The sequence below is a fragment of the Mytilus galloprovincialis genome, chromosome 3, assembly GCF_965363235.1.
Source record: "Mytilus galloprovincialis chromosome 3, xbMytGall1.hap1.1, whole genome shotgun sequence".
Taxonomy (NCBI): Eukaryota; Metazoa; Mollusca; class Bivalvia; order Mytilida; family Mytilidae; genus Mytilus; species Mytilus galloprovincialis.
This window is the reverse complement of record NC_134840.1, coordinates 96,431,782-96,457,345: the sequence shown is the minus strand read 5'-3', so window position 1 is coordinate 96,457,345 and position 25,564 is coordinate 96,431,782. Positions and strand designations below refer to the sequence as shown.

The window sequence follows — 25,564 nt, the reverse complement described above, 5'->3', positions numbered from 1 at the left end:
GTCATCGTTTAATATTGACCTAATAAACTCTTTTAATATCATTTTTAAACAAGCATAGCAAATCATTCGTACATGGTTCCACGAATGTATCAGATCTTTCTCTGTCATGGTAAAAGATATTCCCCATTCACCAGGATGCACGTCGACTGAATCTGTGTTGTTCCCTACTGGAACAAGTAGTATTGCTCTCTCTAATTGTCTGGTTATCATTTGGTCTGTGTAACAATTGTACAGTCTTTTTCGGGAAAACCAAGGCATTGCAGATTCAGGCCAGGCTTGGCAAACTATGCTAAAAGCTTGATCAAGTCGATTACTTGAAATACATGGTCCGGTCAGGTCGTGGACACCCATCGTACACATACACGAATTATATCGCTCCAGTATTACGGACCTTTGTTCGCCTTTTATCCAATCTCTAAACTGGCTACTTGAGAATAAAAGTCCGTCATTGGCAATTTTTATCCATCGATCTCTCCATTGTGGGTGGTTTTTGTCCTGTATCCACAGTCTTGTATATCCTGGTGATGACATCTCATGATCCATAAATAAAACTGCTTTCTTCTTATCGATGTTTACTACGCTCGTACCTAATTGATACGCCATAAATTTAAACATAGTCCGCACAACATCTAGGTCGCTGCCATTCATAAAAAGTCCTTCTGCTTTACTGCCACTGCACACCTGTGTGTGAATTTCAGAAAATGGAGGAGAATTAAATACTTCATTCATCTTGAAAAAAAGTCTTCTATGTTCAACAACTTTTCTGAACCAACTATTTCTGTGCACATCAGTTCGTACAATTCTTCAGAAGTAAGCTTCATTATGAAAGTACAAACAATTATAATGATTCAGTTTCAAATATTAGTCTATAAACGCTTGTTCAAATTTCAATAAGATCAAAATATTTAAAAAAAAAAATCAACAACTCAATATCCCACACCCCTTCCTTAGATGACAAAATGTAATTTTGATTTCACAACCCTCTAACTAGTACATAATTACTTGTTTGGTTGATTCAGTCAATCATGATTTATTTGTTATCAACACAGAACAAGCAGCCTTCATAATTCTATAATTTTTTTTTTATCTTTTGTTCACATTTCTTTTTTTGTGTGAAACAAGTGTTTACAGATACAGACTTTTCCGATACAATTTTCTGTACATAACTTATTTGCGTGTTGTTGTGGTTTGTCAGGGGGTATATTTCTATAGGTTACAGTACTAGTCACATATATATTTAAGTTCTATCTTTCTATTTCAAATATCTTCGGAATTCGTAATAGACAATGAATCTTTTAAAAAATTAAAAGTTGGCAAGTTCGGTAACTCCAGTTTTTGGTGGGGGTTGTGTTGCTTATTATTTAGTTTTCTATGTTGTACTATTGTTTGTCTTTTTTCATTTTTAGCCATGGCGTTGTCAGTTTATTTTCGATCTATGAGTATGACTGTCCCTCTGGTATCTTTCGTCCCTCTTTTTTACGTCGTTCGATATATTGCTTAGAGTTGATTTTTTTTTAATCTTGAATTTTCAACCAAACATTTGCCAGGTACATCAATTTTTGGTATCACTTGTTAACAATAACTCATTCTAAAAACTCATCAATCGACAAAGAAGATACAAATCAAACAAAAACTGGGGAAATCGCACAAACTCTAAAGGGAGCGCAAGCTGGTACATCCACAAGGAAGGCATCTCTTGATGTGTATGCATCAACCGTCATGCAAATCATAACTCAGTCAAAAATTGAAATAGGAAACAATCGTTAGGTTTACCGATCGGACGACTTTTTTTCTGTTTCCATAGATATCTACTAATAATAAAAGCACAAAACTACGAAGAAATTTCAAAATGGAAAGTTCCTAATTAAATGGCAGAATCAATAGCTCAAACTCATCAAACGAACGGATAACAACTGGAACAATCCCGTCTTATCGGCCAACTAATTTGGATAGTAATCGTATAACTAACTTTTCAATTTTCAAAGCTTTATTTAAAGTCAGAATGTTAAATAAACAATAACATAAGCTCTTTGAGCTTTTAAAAAGGCAACAGTAGTATACCGCTGTTCCAAACTCACAAATCGATTGAGAGAAAACAAATCCGGGTTACAATCTTAAACCGAGGGAAACACATTAACTATAAAATGAAAACAACGGAACGACAGAAATATTATTTTGTTCTACTAGTAATTGAGATTATTACACGGTGATGACTGCTGTACCCCTATTTTGACAATTTTATGTATTATGTCTGTTTTGTTCACGCATCGTTGTAAATATAATGAAATTTGATGCGACTGTCATACAAGTGAGGCAAACCACCATTTTCTACCTGTCTGTACCAAGTTAGGAATATGACAGTTGTTGTTCATTCGCTTGATGTGTTTTATCATTTGATTTTGACATTTGATTTGGGACTTTCCCTTTTGAATTTTCTTCCGAGTTCAGCATTTTTGAGATTTTACTTTTTACGATAATATCATTGCACTAAACTCCTTTCTCTCCGTCAAATCTTACATTATTTACACTGCAGATGTAAGAAAGAGAATATTATTCTTTTCAATAAAGCAACGAAACTTTATAAAATAATTTTTAAATATTTATCTATTTTCTGGAAATTTTGTGTGTATAGCAAAAAATGCACCATGTAAATTATTCACCTTCATTGTTATAATAACAGTTATGCAGATGAATTTTACAGACCCTGCTTCTACATCATACACAATGTAACGATTTTTTTTCTCGTGTCCCTTGAGAGATTGGACCTTATTTTATCAACGGAGAATTTCATATACGTATGTTAAAATCGCAAGATGTGGGTTCTTTTATAATGTAATGTTGTCATTTTAGTGTATATTTAACATTGCCATCAAGCACGAGGTCTGGCTAGCCACACAACCATGTTCAACATTTTTTTAGCATATGTTGAATACTAATATAATTCATAAAAAATAGAATAAGCACGTTATAAATTAAGTGCGTCGAAAACGCTTTTTTTAGAAACCCGGCTTCATCAAAACATTGAAAACACAAAAAGTGTAAATATTTGCGGAGTAAAATGACCATGAAATGATGTACAAGGTACATCGTTATCAAAATAAATACCTGATTTATTTGGAAGACTTTATATTTTTCATTTTTTGTGACTATGCTTGTATACAGACAGTCAACATTTTTATTTGAACTGAAGTTATTCAAAGTTAATATACAAATGCATTTCGTCTTTACTTTATTAAAATTTGAACATTATCAACAATATATCAGTTCCACAAATTCTATAGCTTGAAAACATGGATCAACTAGTTTACTTAGATCATTTTTAAATTGCCGAGCTGTATAAACCACATCACCGTATGGCGTAAAAACTATGTTTGATATTCCGTTAAAAACAAGAAGTCAACAGGTACAGCCACTGAGAGTACTCGCAGTTACTGACATCTAGTTCAAAGCTAATAGCATCTAATGAAAAAATCATTTAGCTAAGAGTAAAAATGCAATCAGTACGCACGACGTTTTCAAAAGGAAAAGGTATCACCATGCACATATCACATCTTAATCATCAAAATATTCAATAAAAATCATAGGTTATGGGTATTCGAGTTTGTTCACAGAACCTGGAGTGAATTTTCTGAGATCAGACTGTGGATATTATTCATCTGACCTGGTCCATTGCTTTAGAAATAGCATTGGCAAGTCCTTTTTCACCTTCCAAAAGTATTATATATTGAACATGATCTTCAAATGGTTTATATCATTTTAATGAAAAGTATTAAGGTAACTAGTTTATATGACGGAATAATATTTTGGAACAATTACTAGTGTTGAGACGAAGCACGTCATTTATTTTTGTGTAGTTTGGGTTTACAAAAAAGTGAAAATACTAGATTCCGAAGAAATTCCAAACGGAAAGTCCATAATCAAATGACATAATCTAAAACTCAAACTGGCAAACGAATGGACAGCAACTGTCATATTCCTGACTTGGTACAGGAATTTTATTAAGTAGAAAAAAGTGGATAAAATCAAAGGCAACAGGTCTATAAGTCGCCAGGCGCGCGTTTCGTATACATAAGACTCATGGTACCTTCCGTTGAAATTTCTAAATTTAGAAAAAGGACGAAACATTTATTGACATGCCCATGGTTCATTAACTTTCTACTCAGACACTAGTGACGTTTTACAAAGTCTGAGTAGTTATAATTAACATAAACCTTCAGGTGTTCAGGGGAGGCCTTGCCTTTAGATGTGGCTACAATTCGCAGAGAGCCAAAAAGTAACAATTACTTATCTATATTTTCTTATCTAACTCAATTCGTTGAAAAACGATTATTTTTTCAAAACATTAATTAAGAAATTGCTGGAAGAAATCAACGAAATCTTTACATTGATCAAATCGTTGCCGGCTTTGGCTTTACTTTTTGTCCATTTTGGTGTATAGCGCTTCATCTTTTAAATAAGCTTTGGATTTTCAAATATTTTGCCTCGAGCATTACTAAAGAGATATTTATTGTCGAAATACGCATCTGGTGCTGAAAAATTGGTACCATTATTTTTGTTATTATAACACTGGGTCGATTCCTCAACTGGTGAATGGATATTCCCCGAGGGTTCACCAGCCCAGTAGCCAGTACTTCGGTACTGGCATGAAAATATGGATTTTGTGTTATAAAAATTTGTTGTTACAAAATATTGGAAATTATTTGAAATTAAGGATTATATCTACCTCATGCAAATCGCCGATTGCTTGCCTGGCTTTGGTCATAATTTATGGTCTATTTTGGTTAACAGCTTTTCATCTTTTTAATATTAAGCTTTGGATTTTCAAATATTTTACCTCGAGCATAACTGAATAGACATTGATTATCAAAATGCGCATCTGGTGCATAAAAATTGGTAAAGTTATTGGTTTATAGATATAGGAAGAGGGGTTATGAGTGCCAATGAGACCATTCTTCATACAAGTCACAATTTATAAAAGTAAACCATAATAGGTCAATGTACGGTCTTCAACATGGAGCGTTGGGTCTCGTCGAACAGCAAACTATAAAGGGACCCAGATTTCCAGAAAACCAGGGGTTATTTTTGGAGTACCTCTAATTGAAGGTCAGTTTTTTGTTAGAAGGCTTTGACGGTATGGTGAAAATTGGCATGTAGAAAGCTGTTGCATGTACAATTCAGGATATACCTGGTTTCTATGAAGTTAAACTAAAGGTAATATATATATAAAAGCTGTGAAAATTGTAAAATTTGGTTGAACAGATAGGGTTTTTTAATTGGTGGTCTGACACCTGAAATGCAAAAACTGGCATACTCAAAAAGGAAGAATCTTGGAATTTTGAGGTTGAATGTAAACTTAACATTATTCCTATCATTTATAAAGAAAAGGTAATTGTTCAAGTGTGATCTGCATAGTACATATTTCATTCCTATTAAGGTTATTAACACTTTATAAGATTACAGAAGTGCTCTGGTTTCGATCTAGCAAGGTGACTTTAACCAAAATGGTCTACTCTAAGTAATATGCGTACATATTTAAAGTACATACAAGATCTAAAATCGTACGTTAATCAAAGAGTCAAACAATGGGAACGACTGGTTTAAAATCTTTAAGGAAAGTTTTAGTTTTCTTTTCAGATAAAAACAACTTTCTTGTTCTGATGTGTGTATATATAAGTAATATTGAATGTAACTTAATTAAACTTTCGGCAAAAGTGTAAAAATAGATAAATAAAACAACGACAAAGTAAATTTAACCAATAACGGGATTACCAGCAATAATTCTGTTTAAATCTCTCTTCTTTCTTTTCATCTTTCTTCCGCTTATTTTCATTTCGCCTCAGCTTTTAAAATCATTATATAAAATTGATCCAATTTAGGTTTACTACTACAAAAAAGTAAAATCACAAAAATACTGAATATAGAGAAAAATCAATTCGGAAAGTCCCTAATTACATGGCAAAATCAAATGACAAAACACATCAAAAACGAATGGACAAGAAATGTCAATTTTTAGGTAAAAAAAGAATCAACTACGGCGAAATGGGTACTTGTGTAAAATGTTAAATCACAAAAGTTCTGAACTCAAAAAATTCAAAACGGAATTTCCCCAATCAAACAGCAAAGTCATACCTCAAACACATCAAACAAATTGATAACAACTGTCATATTCCTGACTTGATACAGGCATTTTCTTATGTTGAAAATGGTTAATTTAACCTGGTTTTACAAAACCAGGTTCAACCCACCATTTTTTTTTAAAATGTTCTGTACCAAGTCAGGAAAATGACAATTGTTATATTATAGTTCGTGTCTGTGTGTTTTACATTTTAATGTTGTGTCATAGTTCTCTTATATTTGATGTGTTTCCCTCAGTTCTACTTTGTAACCGGATTTGGTTTTTACTCAATCGATTTATGAATTTCGAACAGCGGTATACTACTCTTGCCTTAATGTACACCGCTAAACCTCTCACTTGTACGACAGTCGTATAAAATTCCATTATATTTAGAACGCTGTGCGAAAGTTAATCAGCGAGAACCAATAAAAAGATATCGACAGTTTCTACACACATGTTTGGACTTTGTATTCCATGATTATATAGAACCAGCTTTGCCTAGTAAATTGTTTTGGTTGTAAATTGAACATTGAGAAAGACTGGTTTAAATATCTTAAAGGAGAAGTTTATTTTCTTTTTAGAAAAAAAACAACTTTCTTGTTCTGACATGTATGTATATGAGTAATATTGAATGTAACTAAATACAACTTTCGGCAAAAGTGTAAAAATAGATAAATAAAACAATGACAAAGTAACTTTTACTACGAAAAATATTATCAATAACGGGATTACCAGCAATAATTCTGTTTAAATCTCTCTTCATTCTTTTATTCTTTCTTCCGCTTATTTTCATTTCGCCTTAGCTGTAAAAATCATTAATTATATACAATTGATCTAATTTCGCCGTACTACATATTTTCAGGTAAAAAAGAATTAACTACAGAGAATTGGGTACTTGTGTAAAAGTGAAATCACAAAAGTTCTGAACTCTTAGGAAAATTTAAAACGGAAAGTCCCCAATCAAATGAAAAAATCAAAAGCTCAAACACATCAAACAAATTGATAACAACTGTCATATTCCTGACTTGAAACAGGCATTTTCTTTTGTTTAAAATGTTGAATTTAACTTTGTTTTACAAAACCAGGTTCAATCTATCATTTTTTTTTTCTTAAAATGTTCTGTACCACGTCAGGAAAATGACAATTGTTATATTATAGTTCGTTTCTGTGTGTCTTACATTTTAATTATGTGTTTCTGTTGTGCCGTAGTTCTTCTCTTATATTTGATGTGTTTCCTTCAGTTTTATTGTAAAGCGGATTTGTCTTTTTGTCAATTGATTTATGAATTTCAAACAGCGGTTTACTACTGTTGACTTTATCTATAGCGCTCAACCGCTCACTTGTACGACAGTCGCACAACATTCCATTATATTGACAACGATGCGTGAACAAAACAAACAGACATAATGGGTAAAATTATTACAATTACGGGTACACATTGTGTTATAATCCATCTATGTAAAACCAAGGCACGGATGTACACATTGGAATGTTGGAATGTTCAAAATTCATTTAGTTACTAAGTTTAATGATGTAGGATAAGTGAATCTTTCTTATACTTCTCTATAATTTAAAGCTTTCTCTCTCACCTTGTCACCTGAATATTGTACTTTCTTTACCTTGAATTCACAGCACCCTCTCTTCTTTTTGCTGTTTTTTTTCTTTTAAAGTTGTTCAGTCTTCAATTGTTAACGGTTATTTTGGAGAGAAAAAACAGTGCGATAGTGCAACTGATCTTAAAGGAAAAGAAAATGTGGCGAATAACAGAAGCGGTGACGTACTTGTTTTGCTGTCCATCCTACTTGCATACGTATATCTGCTTGTAATGTTAAGGTGAAGATCATCAATCTTGAGTAGAAGAGTTTATGGAACTTTATAAATTATATAGATTGTGTTCTATCGCTTTTGGAGTTTTGGTATTTACTCGTCGGAATTAACACATTTCTTCATTACAAGTTAAATTAGTGAAATCGTCTAAGAAAAACTACTGCTGAATATGATCATTTGAAGCTTGAACCACAAGTCACTTGCATACTTAACTAAGTGTATCAGAATTTGGATGTTACCGCCTAGGGCATGGTTGCCATGATTAAAAAAGAAATCAAAAAATTTTACACAAAAATCTTCTTATTTAATACGCTAGAGTTTATATCATAAACATTGGTGTGTAATGAAATATATGTGTGTCGACTTTGGCGGATATTTCAAAATTAAAATATTCTGAGATCAGAATTTTGTGCAAAATTTCATTTCGGGTAACTTATTTTCTTGAACTACAGAGCATGTACAATTAGAACTGATATAACAAGTTACTTTATGATTACAATTTTTAACACATAGTAGCATAATGTGTATGTAACCTCTGGGAGATTATCGTGATCATCACAGAAAAAACCAGAGTAAGGTTATTTGCATGGTGATCACCCGTACCATCTCTTATAGAAAAAAACCCACTTTCACAGTAAATGACAAAACAAAACAAAATTACATAAATGGTTAGTGACCTGTCTGTTATGTTTTATAGCACTGTGTTAAAATTCTAAAAAAGGGTGTTTTGTTTTGTTATACCGTACCATTATCAACACATTGGAACGAAAATTTAAAGGCAACATTATATGTAAAACTTGATCTGATCTTTTCTGAATTTATATTTTGACTACGGGGTCTCTGAGGGTCGAAAATCAAAATAAAATCTTCCCTATGCCAGTGCCACTGTAAGTTCAATTTATAATTTGAATTTAAATCTTTAAAAAAATACAGAGAGAAAGTTCTATAGAATTTATTCAGTTAATCTGGCAATATGGGCGCAACCTCTAATTTGGTGTATATCTTTTCATAATATATTCTTCTTAATTAAGGTATTTAAGTCCGATTTTTTCTAAGAACCCAAAACAAATCAAATTAAAAGATCATTCGATTTATTAAAGATTCCGAAGACGTCGTATGATTTTATTTTCTTGATGAACTTTGGACTATATATATATCAGACCATCAATAAAGCTGAATATGGTGCCATGTTACATGTATGTCCTTGTGTGACATTAATGTTAAATGTGGAATATCTCAAATGTTGATGAGAAGGGGAGGAAAGGCAAGAACTATTGTTTTCTGCATCACTTTATTTGGAGTATTCACCAAATATTTTTAATTAATTATGCGTTTTCAATTCTAAATTTTTTTAAATTTTATTTCAAAGTTTAAGAATATTGATACAGTAACAAATTCAAACAGTGACAACCTTTGTCTACCTCCACTTGACCTTAGAATAAACTATTCCGAATACGACTATAAGACATTGCGGTAATCATCATAATTCTTTACTAACTGGCCATACACCAACTGGACATTCTACATTATGATCAAGTTAACAATATTCTCTTGTGTTTTGGTCGCAGCTTCTGCTATCGTCATTCATAACTACAGGGACTGTGGTATGTAACATCTTTTTATTGCCTGAAAAAAGAATATACACTAGTACATGTAGTATGTATGTACTTAAAAATATATTCGGATATAAAATCATCACACATTAATTTTGAATCGTTAATCATTGTTAACGCAGTCCTCTGGAAATGCTCAAAATTTTAAAATGTACCGTCTAGATCTGCTTTCAATTAAATCATCACTATTCATCAAGAAAATGTATTCTGCTAGATACAACCCCATCTTAAACTCACATCAATAGGATCTTGTCCAACACAGCCCGATACTTTATTTTTGTCAAAACCTTTTGATGTTCGTTGAATGAATTCATAATAACACCCAATAAATATAAACCTAATAATATTCATTCTCTTTAATAAGTCTCAAGATTCGGTGTTGTGCCACGTATCTTATAGAATTTCAGGTTTTTTGTTCGACCTACAATTTATCTCAGAGATCGAGTATCAGTGATCCTCATTTCATTTTTTCAAAAGATATGTTGTCTTTTTCATTGTTTTTGCAATTCAAACAACCCTCTTCTGATAAATTAACATTTCTATCTATCATTCGATGCAATATGAATTTCAAACTCTAATAAGGATGAGCAAATATTGGTAAATAATTGAAGCTAATATACATTTATTTGTAATTTTGAAGTCAAACAAATATATTTTTTAATCGCCAAACGTAGCGAAATTATAGGCAGAGCTATAGAAAAGAGAAACCACTGCTTTATTAGTTATTATATTGAATTGTAAGTTTCGATTTTGGTCTAACATTGTATATATTGCTTTAAGACATGACACTCATCCCTGTAACAACACGTACAGCTGTAGTGTACGTTACATTGCACCAAATTAAAAATGTCTTGTCAAACATTTGATTTTGGGAACAAATATACCGAAGTTGGCACATTAACCTACTCAGTAGTCTATATAGACAATGTACTTATGTTAATGCACCTAGTTAGTTAGTACTTATTCTGCTTATCTATCTTTATCTTTATCTTTATCTTATTATAAGGCATTACATTTAAAGTAGAATATACCAGTGTATGTATCGAACTAGTTTTACATTTAACTTCCAAATTATTAACCTACACAAACGTGTTCAAGTTGAGGTACTATCATAAGATGAATGATATAATAATTTAGTACGTATCATTGATAAGTCACAACTACTGTGTAACATGACAATCTATATAATTGTGTAATTATGTTACATGAAACAAATGTGTGTATATTCATTAGACATTGTTAGAGGAAAATGTACTGCAAGAGTACAAGTAAAGTGGCTAAAATGAATTTATGACTTTCGAACAGCGGTATATTACTGTTGCCTTTATTTGTATAGGTCGTTGCTTGGAAAATAAATGAAGTGATATTTTTACTTATTTTTTGTCTATACAGGTTCCCGAGATGGACTTGTCAAATCAATTGACATCAGCCCTTGTACAGCAGAACCTTGTAAATTGAAACGTGGAACAAATGTCACAGTCGCCATTACATTTACCTCAAGTAAGTTACATGAAATTTTATTGGTTGATACCACAACAAATACATATCGAAACACAGGTACTCTTTTGAAATCATTTGCTCCAATTTAACAAATAATGGACAAATCCTAAGTAAGGTCAACTATTGCCCAATGTTTGCAAGTTAATAGTACACCACATCCATTCTTTAGATATGAGCGTCACTGATGAGTCTTATGTAGACGATACGCGCGTCTGGCGTACTAAATTATAATCCTGGTACTTTTGGTAACTATTCTATATTGAACAAGATCTGGCAAAAAAGTTAACCTAATATATAATTAATTCATCAAAGTTAAAGGTAAGGGAATTGCAAAATAGACGCGGTTTATATAACAACATTTGTGCTTGTTAAAATCGAAAAAAAAATATATTGTTGCACTGTAGATGAAAGATAATTAATTATAAAATTACTTTGTAAGGGTTTCGGTGTAACATACTAGTAAGCGGAATTAACTTTAAAATGACAAAGCTTAAATGAACAGCAATATTCTGCATCATTATCATTCAGATGGCGAGATTATACTCCCTATGCCATGTTCTGCAACAAACTTATAGTATACAATGTTGTGATACTGGTCAGTAGATAGATATAGGAAGATGTGGTGTGAGTGCCAATGAGACAACTCTCCATCCAAATAACAATTTGAAAAAAAAGTAATCCATTATAGGTCAATGTACGGCCTTCAACACGGATCCTTGACATACACCGAACAACAAGCTATAAAGGGCCCCAAAAGTACTTGTGTAAAACCATTCAAACGGGAAAACCAACGGTCTAATCTATATAAAATAAAAAAAAAAAAAACGAGAAACGAGAAACACATATAAATTACTTAAACAAACGACAACTACTGTTCATCAGATTGTGTTACTGGTCAGGACTTGATTTAAATTAATTTATATGATTTATTTGGTTTTGGCAGGTTCTATGACTTCATACCTTTATGAATTTACCTTAATTTGTTAATAGTTTGATTATCATTGCAGAAGTCGACACAACAAGAGTAACAACATCAGTTCATGGAATTCTGGGATTTATACCAATTCCTTTTGTGGGAATCCCAAAAGATGCATGCGCAAATAATAATGTTGATCATTGTCCAATCGTAAATGGCGAAACAATTGTATACTCAAACCAAATATATGTAAATCCCGTATATCCATTGGTATGTATTTTAAGATTCGAATGTGTTGTATTCTGATGAAATTGTACACTACATAATAGTTCTTAAAATAAAGGGAACTTTTACAAAGCTTTTTGACATCACTTGGCGCCCGTCATCAACTTTCTCGAACTTCATTTTTTTGGAACTATTCTATTCAAACCAAATTTAAGATGATTATTGGATTGTAATTTTTAAAGTATGCTTAGTTTTCTCGTTTGAATTGTTTTACATTGTCTTATCGGGGCCGTTTATAGCTGACTATGCGGTGTGGGCTTTGCTCATTGTTGAAGGCCGTACGGTGACCTATAGTTGTTTATTTCTGTGCTATTTTGGTCTTTTGTGGATAGTTGTCTCATTGGCAATCATACCACATCTTCTTTTTATATTATGTCAACCAACATGACCATCTTAGTTAAAATATAACATAAGGATTAGAGAGAATCTACTAATAGCAAACAGAATCGAAAACATGCTGAATAATATGTAAAAATTATGATAAGCACTAAATAAAATCTATGAAAATGCCTGAAACCATCATTTACCCCTTGTTGAAGTTTTGAAATTAAATGACAAAAGTTTACCAGTTTTAGCATTTGAGTCTTTTTTCGTGAAAATTATGAAAAAACCATTACAAAATTATCAGCAATGCAACAAGTTTACAACTACAGAAAAATTGCTAGAATTACAAAACACATTGACACACTCATAATAGGAGTAAGTGAAGTTTATAAATGGCGATTTAGCATTTTGTTTATCGTGAAAAAAAATAAGTAATAACAGCAACTGAAATTAACAGAAATAATATGTGTATGACAAAATCAATAAATATAAGAAAAATGTCACTACCAACGGTTACTCTGTAAATAAATGACGAAAACTACAACTACACACACTGATTTGTAACCAAATAATGATTATTTTTATGGTATTTGCAATAAATGTTGGATCTATTTTCAGTTGAGAGTAACAGTTGAGTTCGAAGTAAAGGATGATCATCACGATATGGTTTGCTTCAAGTTCCCAACGGAAATTGTCAACTAAATAACTATAGTGAATGACAGTCAAACAAAAATGTTAAATATTTTGTTATATTTCGTAGAATAACCATGTTTTCGAACAATATCCTGGTTTTATTTCCAATAAACTCGTATATTTATTATATCTTTGCAATAGCATTCGTATAAATTAATGCAAAAGTGAACAGAACAAAATATTACTGCAAACAATTAACTTCATATACAAGTAAAAAGTACATATCATAAGTATACAAGTTGACCAATGTGGCATACATGTAGTTTGGCAATAGCAAAAATTACTTCTTTAAGTCAAAAATAGTTGGTTAAAAATTCAGATCCAGAATGTCCGGCCTTTTCATATTTTTTTTATACATGTGCAACCATCCTCTATGTCCGGGAGACTGTCGTGACAATAAAGCATAAGAACAAACTAAAAAAAAAAATAGTTTGAAAATGGCTTGACCGGCTTATCAGGTAACACACTAAGATAACCCAATGAGAGACCAGAAAAAGTAAGTACGGATCCACGATTACTCGCAGTTACTGTAAAAAAGTGCAAACCAAATACTACTAATAAATAAAAAGTAAAATCACAAAAATACTGAACTCAGAGGAAAATCAATTCGGAAAGTCCATAATCACACGGCAAAATCAAATAACAAAACGCATCAAAAACGAAAGGACAAGAACTGTCATATTCCTGACTTGGTACAGGCATTTTCAAATGTAGAAAATGTAAATCATAATCTCTCAAAGTATCAATCAGTACACCGTTGGTTTTACCGTTTGAATGGTTTTACATTAGTAATTTATGGGCCCTTTATAGCTTGTTGTTCGGTGTGAGCCAAGGCTCCGTGTTGACGGCCGTACATTGACCTATAATGGATTATTTTTATAAATTGTAATTTAGATGGGGAGTTGTCTCATTGGCACTAATACCACATCTTCCTATACATATATCTACATCCATAGGATTTAGTCAGGAGACGCAATATACAGAGAACATGACCTTGTTCATTGTGAAAATATACGTTCATTGTAAGACCATAAGTTTTCATATTGTAATAGCAATAAAATAAAGAATGGTTATTGGGATTGTGTCAAAGATACAACAGTCCGACATAAGAGAAGAACACAGCCGAAGGCTACCAATTGGTCTTCAACTCAGCGAGAAAATCCAGCACCCGTAGTCGGGCTTCAACTGGACCCTTAACAAAATAGGATACTAGTTCAGTGAACATGGACGTCATACTAAACTCCAATAATACTTAGTTATATTTTCATTTATCAACAACAGCAGCAATTTTAGTTTCGGGGATGGAGTATTGGAGAACGTAAAGTCAAGGTTTGAAGTTCAACTATTAATGAAAACGGCATTTATTAGCAGCCACCCGCTCCGAAACTTACCCCACACTAGAAATACTGAAAACTATTTTTTTTTGTCTTCTGTTAATTAAGTTATTTTGGACAGAATTTACCCCACAAAATTGTTATACATTGTCATAAATAAAATAAAACGGGTTAATAAAATTAAAAAATGGAAATGGAAAATTTGTCAATGGGACAACAACCCGACCAAATAGCTGAAAACAGTATTAAGCTATGAATGGGTGAACACAGAGAAGAAATCCCGCACCCGGTGTCGGGCTCCAGCTGCATGGCATCCCCAAACAAAAATGTGAACTAGTACAGTGCAAATGGACGTCACGCTAAACTCCAAAACATATGAATTAATTAAAATTAAAAGACACAAAAGACTAACAAAGGTCAGAGGCTCTTGCTTGGGACAGACTCGAAAATGCGGCGGGGTTAAACATGTTTGTGATATCTCATTCCCACAATCACACAATCTTCTCAAGAAAAGTTTTCATATTTAATTAAATGATCTTTTAAAAAATCTCATTGTCAATCTATTTGTTGTAACTCGTTTGAATATAAAAAAAGATACTAGTATGGAATAATTGCCAATGGGACAAATATCCAGACGAGCTCAAATGACACAGAACTTAACAGTTATAGGTCAACGTACGGCTGTAAAACAATTCAAACGAGAAAACTAACGCCTTATGTACAAAAATTAAAGAAAAACAAATATGTAACACATCAACAAACGACAACCACTGAATTACAGGAGCCTTTTTCTGTAACGAAAAAGGAAAGTATGCTAGATATATACACTTACTGGAAATGTGAAGATATGATTGAAGCTTTAAATATTCTCCTGAACAACATATTTGTACGTTTTGAGGATATGGTGTATCGACAGGTAGTAGGTATCCATATGAACAATAACTGGGTCCCTTTAATAGCAGATATAATCTTGTATCGCTAAGAATCTTAGTTTATGACCAAACTCAGTAAAGACACGTCATTGTTACATTTGTTTAATACATTCAACAATACCTACTAGTAGTTGTCCTTTCATAGATTTACACATTTCTATTTCTAAAGGCAAACTCTATACTAGAAAATGCGATTTTTCATTCCCTATTGTTAATTTTCCTTTTCTAGACGACCCCATCATATGGTGATTATATTATATCCCAACTCGTTCGTTATGATCATGTGTGTAGTGATGTCATAGATTTTGAAAAACGTAAACCATGCATCACTGGTAAATTATTAAGTCAGGAATTTCGTTACCATAAATTTCTTAAAACTTTTACTAAATTCTTTCATAGATAGTACTGACTGTCCACGACGTTAAAATAGTAAATTCCCTGGGATGTGTTTTAGTTGATTTTAGTCTCTGATGCATTTTTTTTTTTATTATTTATTTTTTTTTTTTTTTTTGCTTTTTACTAGCTGCCAGTAACTGCGAGTACTCTCAAATCGTACTTTCTTGTTTATTTGACCTGGTGATACTATTTGTAATTCTTTCTTGTCATTTGATGTTTATTTCTACGGGGTTAGATCTCGTCTATATACTAGCTTTGAAAAGTGCATGGTATGACTATAAATTTTCGCTTCTTCGTGGTTATGAACCAACACATATGTCCGTTCTCCATTTAAACTGTATACCACACAACAAAATTATTTTCATTAACCTGTGTTTCTTATTGTATTTGGCGGATTTTTGTTCAATGTTATTGGTTGTTTTTTTTAATTTTTTTAACATCTCACAGCAGTATACTACTGTTGCCATTATTAATTCACTCCTTATCTTATTGATTTTGTATTTACATTATATCATAGATCGGATTTATTCGTTCAGTGTATGTTCACTTCTGTTAATGTCTTTTGATTGAGTTTAGCCATTTCAATTGATATTTTATAATGTGTCTTTCAATGTTATGATGTTACACTATTTAATTGTTTCAGATTATGTAAGGGCGAAGGTTGGTATATATTAATACGTTTAAACGCGCGGCTTCTGTTTGCACTTGTCCTAATTCAGGAACCTGATGTTCAGTAGTTGTCGTTAGATTATGTGGTTCATATGTGTCTTTCTTTTTTCGATTTTTTATATCGATTGGTTGGTTTTAACGTTTGAATGGTTTTACACTTGTCATTTACGAACTTGCTGTTCGGTGTGAGCCAAGGCTCCGTGTTGAAAGACCGTACTTTGACCTTTTATGGTTTACTTTTACAAATTGTGACTTTGATGGAGACTATGTTGTCTAATTTGCACTCATACCACATATTCCTATATTCTTTTGACATTTGCAAGACTAATACATTAATAGTTAAGGTGACATAATGACACACGTATGGTACAAGCCGCAAGGTGTGTCTTCGGCAGATCAAAGGTGAAAATAGTTTACTAAACGAATGATAAACTTTAAGCTTTTGAATCCAATCCTGTAGAGTGGTTTCCATAAATAGTCAGATAAAGTAACGGTTGATTAAATTCAAGTGTCTATTAGATAAAAATCCAAAGATGGACCACATTCTTCCAAATTTAGATCTCATTTATATTTTATCGGAATATTATAAAATTACGACAGATAACGAACGACATATATTAAGAACATTAAAGAGTATCAATGCTATCTCGCCAACCCTTCCTTTGAAAATAAAAATAAACAATTATAGATCGAGACGTCTGTAAATCCTAGATTGTGTTTTTGCTTTGTAATTGATGTACAAAAGTGTATGCATTTTTATTTCCCCACGCGGGTCTCAACATACAAATTTCGCTACAGACGTCCGACTGGGGTTGAAACCCCTTTCATATATTGCATGATTTACGCGGAAATTCTTACCCATTCATTTAATTAATAGGGAAATATCTTTACAAAAGATGAACATTTATGACCCATTCGCATATTTATTCCTGCCCATTGATATATTACCTCCGTGATATTGAACTACATTAATATGTTTGAAATTTTAAAATTTGACCGATACAAGCAGTACGTCTGTGTGTATATAAGAAGAGATCACCCTCCCCGTGGATTGCGTCCTTCTAATCTTTCCTTTTATTTGAAAATATGATTCTACTGAGCTCATGCATAGGAAGACTATTATTAGTAGGTACGTATACCTTAATTGACAACGTGGAAAAATTCATGTACGGGTGAAACGACAACAGAACAGCAAGCATACAATACAAATGTACAATAGAGAGACGCAAGTAGGTAAAAACTGTAAGAAAAGGCGACTAGAAGCCCTAAATATCAACTAACCTAGTGTATGTGTGAATTATGCAAAAACAGTCAATTATTCGTCATCAACAATTCTAGACTGAACAAAACACTGTAGAGACAACGAGAACCTCTGACAACGTTCCTGACTTGTGACAAGCACATATATAGTAATTGTATGATTTCATATTATTCGCAGATAATTTAACTTCCTCATAGCCTGCATCGTAGAAGACATAATGACACAACAAAAACGCATTTTGAGATAGCCTTGAATCCAACATTGCCCGTTACTCGGTTCCCACCCAGTTTGGTAAATGCAGATTTTTTTAAAATCATTTATTGGCTAAATGGTACTATATTATAGGGCCACCAGACAAGTCATATGCTGATCTCACGATTTTCATTTATACATAGGAGAAATTAAAGGGAGGTGCGCGGTCATCATGTCTGAATTTTGTAATATTTATGCTTTGGATTCTCTCTATTCGTCAGTTTACCCGACCCCCCCTCCCCCCATTACTCTCTATTCTCTGAATCTATACCCAACCGTAATAGAGGAGAGCTTTGTTTTATGTTATTTGTATTCTCAATCTTAATAACTAGTAATAAATAGTTGGCCAAAATGAATTATTTTTTTTTCTTTCAATTTTTAGATTTTGTGCAGGTTCAGGAGGTACTTGTAAACCATTACTGATTTATAAAAATCCGAATTTGACAAAAAAATTTACTACCGATATTTAAATTATTCTTTAATAGTGTGTTTGATTGATTTTCGTGCATTTCTATTTACATGTCAGGGCCGTAACTAGCTTCTCTTTAATAGTGAGGCAAAATATATGTTCACCGAGCGTAGCGAGGCGAAAAAATTTTGGCGAGGGTTCCGAGGGCCAGCTCTGAGAAAAATAACACAAAATCGTGCATTGAGAGCGTTTTCTCCGCGGACTCTTTCTTACATTGAAACAGAAACAATTTTTAGCTTATTTTTTTTCGACAATATTCTGGTCTAAAAACAAAAACATTGATTCATTGTTATTTAACACAGTTAGGTTTTAGGGACAACATTAAAAGATCGATATGTAGGATAAAGCAAAAATTGTAATTCTCCTAATCATTAATACCGGATTTCTCTGTCTGTTCTTGTCTTGTATTGTGCTTAGACTTTGGTGATTTTTTTTATGACATGATTTAGATAAAGTGACAGTGACAGTGCAGTATTATACTTTAAGTAGTAGTACTGCTTAAGTCGACACTAGGCACCATCTTTACCTTTTTTTACGGTATTAATGATTCTTTTATTGTTGAAGTCCCCCAGCACCTATCAAGATTGAGAACAGGAATAAAAACTTTGACCATTCATCATTTGTATTTTTTATATGCATTGACTTTGTGTGCGATTAGCCTGTCCCGTGCACGTTTACTCCTAAGTCCTGTATTTTCCGTTAAAGGGTCTGAACACGATTAAATGCAAGTTTAACCCTTCAATATAAAAGGTCATATGGCAATACAGTGTTGTATTTTTTTTTTAATTTATTTGATACCGATAAATGCGTGACCTTACTCAAAAGTTTAATTAAAACCGTGTCAGCTATCTAGTTTTATCTACAAAAAAAGGCCAGTTTTGTAATCTTTCATATCAAGTTCAATTCTCCATGCAGAAACCACCATTTTTTTTTCTGTGTCCAGTAGCATCGTATATTCTTAAAATATTTTCTCGCACAATGTCTGGACATCGGTGGACATGCAACATTGCAAAACCATAGGTTTACAAATGAAAATCAACACTCAGACTATAGTCATAAATCAAGACAATACTAGTAAATGAACAAAAGAAAAACCCGGGACCAAGAATAACAAACAATAGACCATCAACTCTGAAAACTAAAAGTAAAATAGAATATGGATCTCGAAAACCATGCAGGGTCGACACCAGAGAGTGAAGAGAACTTGCTACCTGCAAGACACTCTCCGTGAAAACAATTTGATATTAAGACAATCTTTTGTTTCAGTTTTTTTTTTTTTTTGAAATTTCTAACATGAGGCATTTGCCTCATTTGCCTCAATGTAGTTACGGCCCTGCATGTACTTCTATCAAGGAAAAACTACAATTTTCATTTTAGAATATTATGTAAGCTGAAAAGATTTTACATTTAAATATTTTAGATCGTCACCAATTTTGACCCAATCAGTCTTCCATACACCCGAAGGTAATTGAACTATCCCATTGTGCATTCACGTGACTCAGTTTTATATAAAAACCAAGACAATGGCTTGAATTCTGATAATTAAAAGAAATCACGCGTGCAACGGCGGTCTTCACGAGTACTGAACAAAAATGGAAACCTCAACAACATCTCTCGTCCTTCTGATGCTCGCCGGGTTGACGGTAGCGATTGATATTCAATTCAAATACTGCAGTATGTATTTCTTTGTTTTATTTATTTATTTAAATTATATCATGAACTAGTTTAAAACATTTAATTGATTAAAATTGCATTTCATTATATAAATAGCTACTACTTTACTGATCACAACAGTGTATAAACTGATAATAATTTTGACCAACAATAATAGAGAGAAGGTATGGAAAGAAGTTTTTGTCATTATATCATGTACAGGTAAACCCGTATACACGTTTGCAGTCTGATGCAAACGACATGACTTTCTGGGATAGTCTCTCTATTGTGGATCCAGGATTTTCCGTAAGAAGATCTGGAGGACCCCAATGAAAACGTTTTCAATCGTTTACGGGTTTTTAGGGGGTGGGGGATAATGGGCCGGGGATAATATGAAAATTTCATCAAAAGTAATTTTTTTATTGCATAAATCCCTCTCTTCCCTTCATATGTTTTGCTTCCACCAGGAAATTACAAATATACTAGCTCAATGTTCTGTCTTCCTTATTTTTTGTACTCTTTGAACGTCTTGCGGTGTTAATATCTCTAATTTCGTTAAAATTTGGACTTTATAACACTCGTGTCCTACATATTTATTAGCTTCGCATTTAACTTGAACAATTTTGTATCATGTTCCAAGTACGAAACCAGGATTTTGAATTAGTCAAGAGTTCCCTATAAGTGAAATGTAACTGCAATAATTTGTAAATTGGAATTTGGCGCAATTATATTCAGAATTTGTCACGATTTAAAAAAAAAACAACGTCTGATATTCATTTTGGCAATATGCTTGACGACCTGAACATTTGATTCTCTGTTAAGCATTGGAGACCTGTTTTCGTTGAGACTATTCGTGTTATTCCTGCTGGGTCCTTAAAGTTTTCCCTTCAGTTCCTACTAATTGTTGATTTCCAAAAGAGCCCTACCCCTTGAAAATCAATTGGACGTACGGTTCCTTTGTGTGTATTTGGTATATACTTATTATTTTGGTGTAGTCGTGAGGAATACTATATAAATTTAATGAGTGCAAATAGCTCCAAGTTGCCGTAGATGTGGGTCATATTAGTGAGATTGAATTGTTAAGATTTGAGTAAAGTAGTCCTTTTTCAATAGTCCGTCCCAACTGCATGAAAGATGATTTAGCACACTGAACGAAACAATGCGAAATGAGAAGAAAAGATGGTAACAACAAAATCGCCTAGTACTATACTTGTAAGATAACTTAGTTGTAATGTATAATAGTTTTAATTACTGATATTGAATTCTTTTTTTCAGAGAATGGACCCCAGAACCTTAAAAGAGTCAATATTAGTCCTTGTGATAAACTTCCGTGTGTTTTCCATCATGGGGTTAATGTAACAGTCAAAGTAGATTTTGTTTCACGTAAGTATTTTATGCATGATTTTTATAAACATACTTGTGATACAGGTTTTTGTGGCACGGACATAAACGTGTTTCTGAAATTAATGAACAAGCTGTATCGAGATGAATTTTAGGAAGATCATAATAAACCAAATTGTTATGAACAAATCATGAAGGAAAAGACTGAGGCCGATTTTTTTTTAATTCAACTTTGCTTGACGGTTTTTATTCTTATTCATTAGTATCAATTCCTACTACAGCATGACGATAGTGATATATATTCATATTCGTAGATTGATTTTTATTATTTGTATTTGCAGCTGCAAGTTCTGCCACGTTGGATGCAGAGATTTTTGGCGTACTCGCTGGTATTCCTATAAAGTTTAACATGCCTAATCCTAATGGTTGTAATGATTGCGGAATAACATGTCCTATCAAACAAAATATGGAATATGTTTACAGCAGTGAATTTTTCGTCATGAAGAGCTATCCAAATGTAAGTGAAATTTTCTTTGCAAACAAATACATTTTGGAGTGTCAAAAACTCGTTGGAAGTACTTGATAAATTGCATGCTTATATTGGTTATTTTGAATCTGTTCAAAGTTTTGATTTTTCTACCCTATATACCACATTGCCTCACATGCTCATTAAGAAAAAATTCACACACCTAATTAAATGGGCGTTCAAAAAGTCAGAATGTGAATATATATGTTCAAACTCTTTTAGGTCATTTTTTAGTAACAATAAACAAAAAAACTATGTCAATTGGACATGCTTTGATACTATATCTGCCCTTGAATTTTTACTAGATAACATTTTTGTTCGCTTTGGAGATTCCGTATATCGCAGTCAGGTTATCGGAATTCCAATGGGGACTAACTGTGCACCACTTATTGCGGACCTGTTTTTATATAGCTATGAGTTACAATTTATGACAAAAATCAGCAAAGACCCATCGAAACATCATCTGATACACAAATTTAATAATACTTTTAGATACTTGGATGATATTTTAGCTCTCAATAATGACGACTTCAGTATGTATACTAAAGACATTTATCCTGTTGAACTTACCTTAAATAAAGCTAATACTAACAATGACCACTGCCCTTTCCGCGATCTTGATATATATATCATAAACGGAAAGCTTAATACTAAAATTTATGATAAAAGAGATGATTTCTCATTTCCTATCGTTAATTATCCATTTTTAGATGGTGACGTTCCCTTGTCACCATCTTACGGTGTTTATATATCTCAACTTGTACGATTCGCTCGTGTATGTAACAATGTTTTAGATTTTAACGAGAGAAATTTATGTATTACTGAAAAATTATTACACCAGGGTTTTCGATATCACAAACTAGTCAAAACATTTACTAAATTTTATCATCGGTATAAGGACATCATTCGTAAATATAGCTCAACATGCAGACTTCTTATACGTTCAGGTATTTCACATCCAATATTTTATGGAAATATTCTTTATAAAGCACAAAAATGTCAGTATTCACCTCAGAAGCTAACAAAACCTTTAAATAGACTTATTAAGAAGGGATATAGTTACGATACTGTTGTCAGGTCATTAAAGATTGCATATTTTGGCGTTAATATTGATTCACTTATAGGGTCTTTGCATCGGAACTAAACACATTTATTATTAATAAACCAGTTGTTGGCATGACACGGGTTATGTTCTTCTCATATATGTTATGATGGTATGATACTAAACCCCTCACGGGGAGGATTGTGCCTGATATTCATATGATGAAGACATAATTTTTCAATCAGTTTAATTGAAGTCCGGAGCTTGCATGGCAGTTAACTGCTAGTAGTTTGATGTTATTTATGTATTATTGTCATTTTGTTTATTTTCTTTGGTTACATCTTCTGACATCAGACTCGGACTTCTCTTGAACTGAATTTTAATGTGCGTATTGTTATGCGTTTACTTTTCTGCATTGGCTAGAGGTATAGGGGGAGGGTTGAGATCTCACAAACATGTTTAACCCCGCCGCATTTTTGCGCCTGTCCCAAGTCAGGAGCTTCTGGCCTTTGTTAGTTTTGTATTATTTTAACTTTTAGTTTCTTGTGTACAATTTGGAGTTTAGTATGGCGTTCATTATCACTGAATCAGTATATATTTGTTTAGGGGCCAGCTGAAGGACGCCTCCGGGAGCGAGAATTTCTCGTTGCATTGAAGACCTCTTAGTGACCTTCTGCTGTTGTCTGCTCTATGGTCGGGTTGTTGTCTCTTTGGCACATTCCCCATTTCCAATTCTATTTGTAATATAGGATTCTTTTATACTTGTATGCAAGCTTTGACACAGTTACATTCCCCATTTCCATCTCAATTTTATTATTATTTGTGTACAATATAGCGGACGTAATTATGCGACCAAGAGAAGAACCTTTTAGACTTCTATTCGCAAATCCCAAATGCCGACTCTTGTCACCGGCTGTAATACTATTGTCTAAGTAGGGCCGATTCAATTCTCAGTCGCCCGCGTCCAGTAAGACTGAGTGTTTAACCGATGTCTCGCTCCCTGCATGATAAATAATTCCTACAACAACTATGAGAGTTCGAAGATGTCATGTGATAGGTACAAATTGGCCTCTATACAACGTGCCATTATTTTTCAGTGGCAGTAACCCAGTTTTCTGCCTTTCATCTCGATCGTTTCCTATAACAAGACTTGCTTATTGTATGTTAATTAATTTGTTTTTACACATAGACATTTCACAAAACTGTACAAAATTATATACAATTTACACTAGGATGTTAATTAAATGTCACATTAATGCATTCGTTATTTAGTTGTTACCATTTCTTTTACAGATCCAGCTTGTCGTACAATGGGACTTGAGGGGTGCAAACAAGGACTTTCTGTTTTGTTTTGAATTTCCAATGACTATTGTTGACTGATAATAAATGTAGTTAAACCATGTTGATACGTGTATAATTACACCGTCTTTATTTTCAAGTACTATATGTACATCATATAATTGAAGTAACTATTAATATGCAATCAATTCTTCTTGTAAAAGCTCGTGAGTAAAATATACATGACAGCCTCATGAATATAATTGAAGAAACATGAACTTCGGTATTTGATAAAAACCGTTAAATGATGGCATTTATAGTTATTTTTGTTTTCGCTTTTAACAATGTCATCTCGATGATCGAATGGTTTTAGGAAGTTCGTTTTCAGCGATCACAAGCCTGTCAAAACTTAGTTGGTTCGAAGACAGCTTTCATAAGGTGCGTTTCACTCCAAATTAAATTAGCACATTACAATAAAAAAGAAGAATGGTGTGGTATGATTGCCAATTAGATAACTCTTCACAAGTGAAATGCCACAGAAATTAAAAACTATAGGCTACATTACGACCTTCAACAATGAGCGAAACCCATACCGCATAGTCAGCTGTGAAAGTCCCCGAAATGATATACTAGTTAAACATTTCAAAAGAATACTAACGGCCTAAATAATGTACACAACAACAAAAAATGACCGAATAAAAAAAAAAGCCAAAACGCACCAACAAACGATATCAACTCAGGCTCCTGACTTGGGACAGGCACATTTTTAATTTTAGTTTCTTGTGTATAATTCGGAGTCTAGTATGACGTCCAATACCACTGTACTAGTATACATATTTTTAAGGGGCCAGCTGAAGGACGCCTACGGGTGCGGGAGTTTCTCGCTACATTGAAGATCCATTGGTGGCCTTCGGCTGTAGTCTGGTCTATGGTCGGGTTGTTGTCGCTTTGACACATTCCGCATTTCCTTTCTCAATTTAACATGCACAGAACGTGACGGGCTAAACATGTTAGAGGGGTCAAAACCCTCTGCTAACCTGGGACAATGGTGTGAAGTACAAAATAAAACGAACTACAAAAATCAGTTGAAAAGGGCTTAACTCATCAGATTGACTCAAAGCAAAACGCATATTGCCAT

At 32.9% G+C, this 25,564-nt stretch overlaps 1 protein-coding gene across 1 annotated transcript; it reads left to right on the top strand.

Moving 5' to 3' along the window:
* The first annotated feature begins 9,388 nt into the window (after window positions 1-9,388).
* Window positions 9,389-24,552, top strand: LOC143066856 (NPC intracellular cholesterol transporter 2-like). Its single transcript, XM_076239669.1, has 8 exons — window positions 9,389-9,546; window positions 10,948-11,055; window positions 12,063-12,241; window positions 13,199-13,276; window positions 20,176-20,260; window positions 21,515-21,622; window positions 21,922-22,097; window positions 24,442-24,552. Exons 1-8 carry the CDS (start codon window positions 9,471-9,473, stop codon window positions 24,526-24,528), a joined length of 897 nt encoding a protein of 298 aa, XP_076095784.1. The 5' UTR covers window positions 9,389-9,470; the 3' UTR covers window positions 24,529-24,552.
* The last annotated feature ends 1,012 nt before the right edge of the window (window positions 24,553-25,564 follow it).

Coding starts and splice junctions, on each gene's coding strand:
- LOC143066856 (XM_076239669.1), top strand. CDS start 9,471: ATGATCAAGTTAACAATATTCTCTTGTGTTTTGGTCGCAGCTTCTGCT. Junction 9,547..10,947: donor TCATAACTACAGGGACTGTG/GTATGTAACATC, acceptor TTGTCTATACAG/GTTCCCGAGATGGACTTGTC. Junction 21,623..21,921: donor CAAAGTAGATTTTGTTTCAC/GTAAGTATTTTA, acceptor TTGTATTTGCAG/CTGCAAGTTCTGCCACGTTG.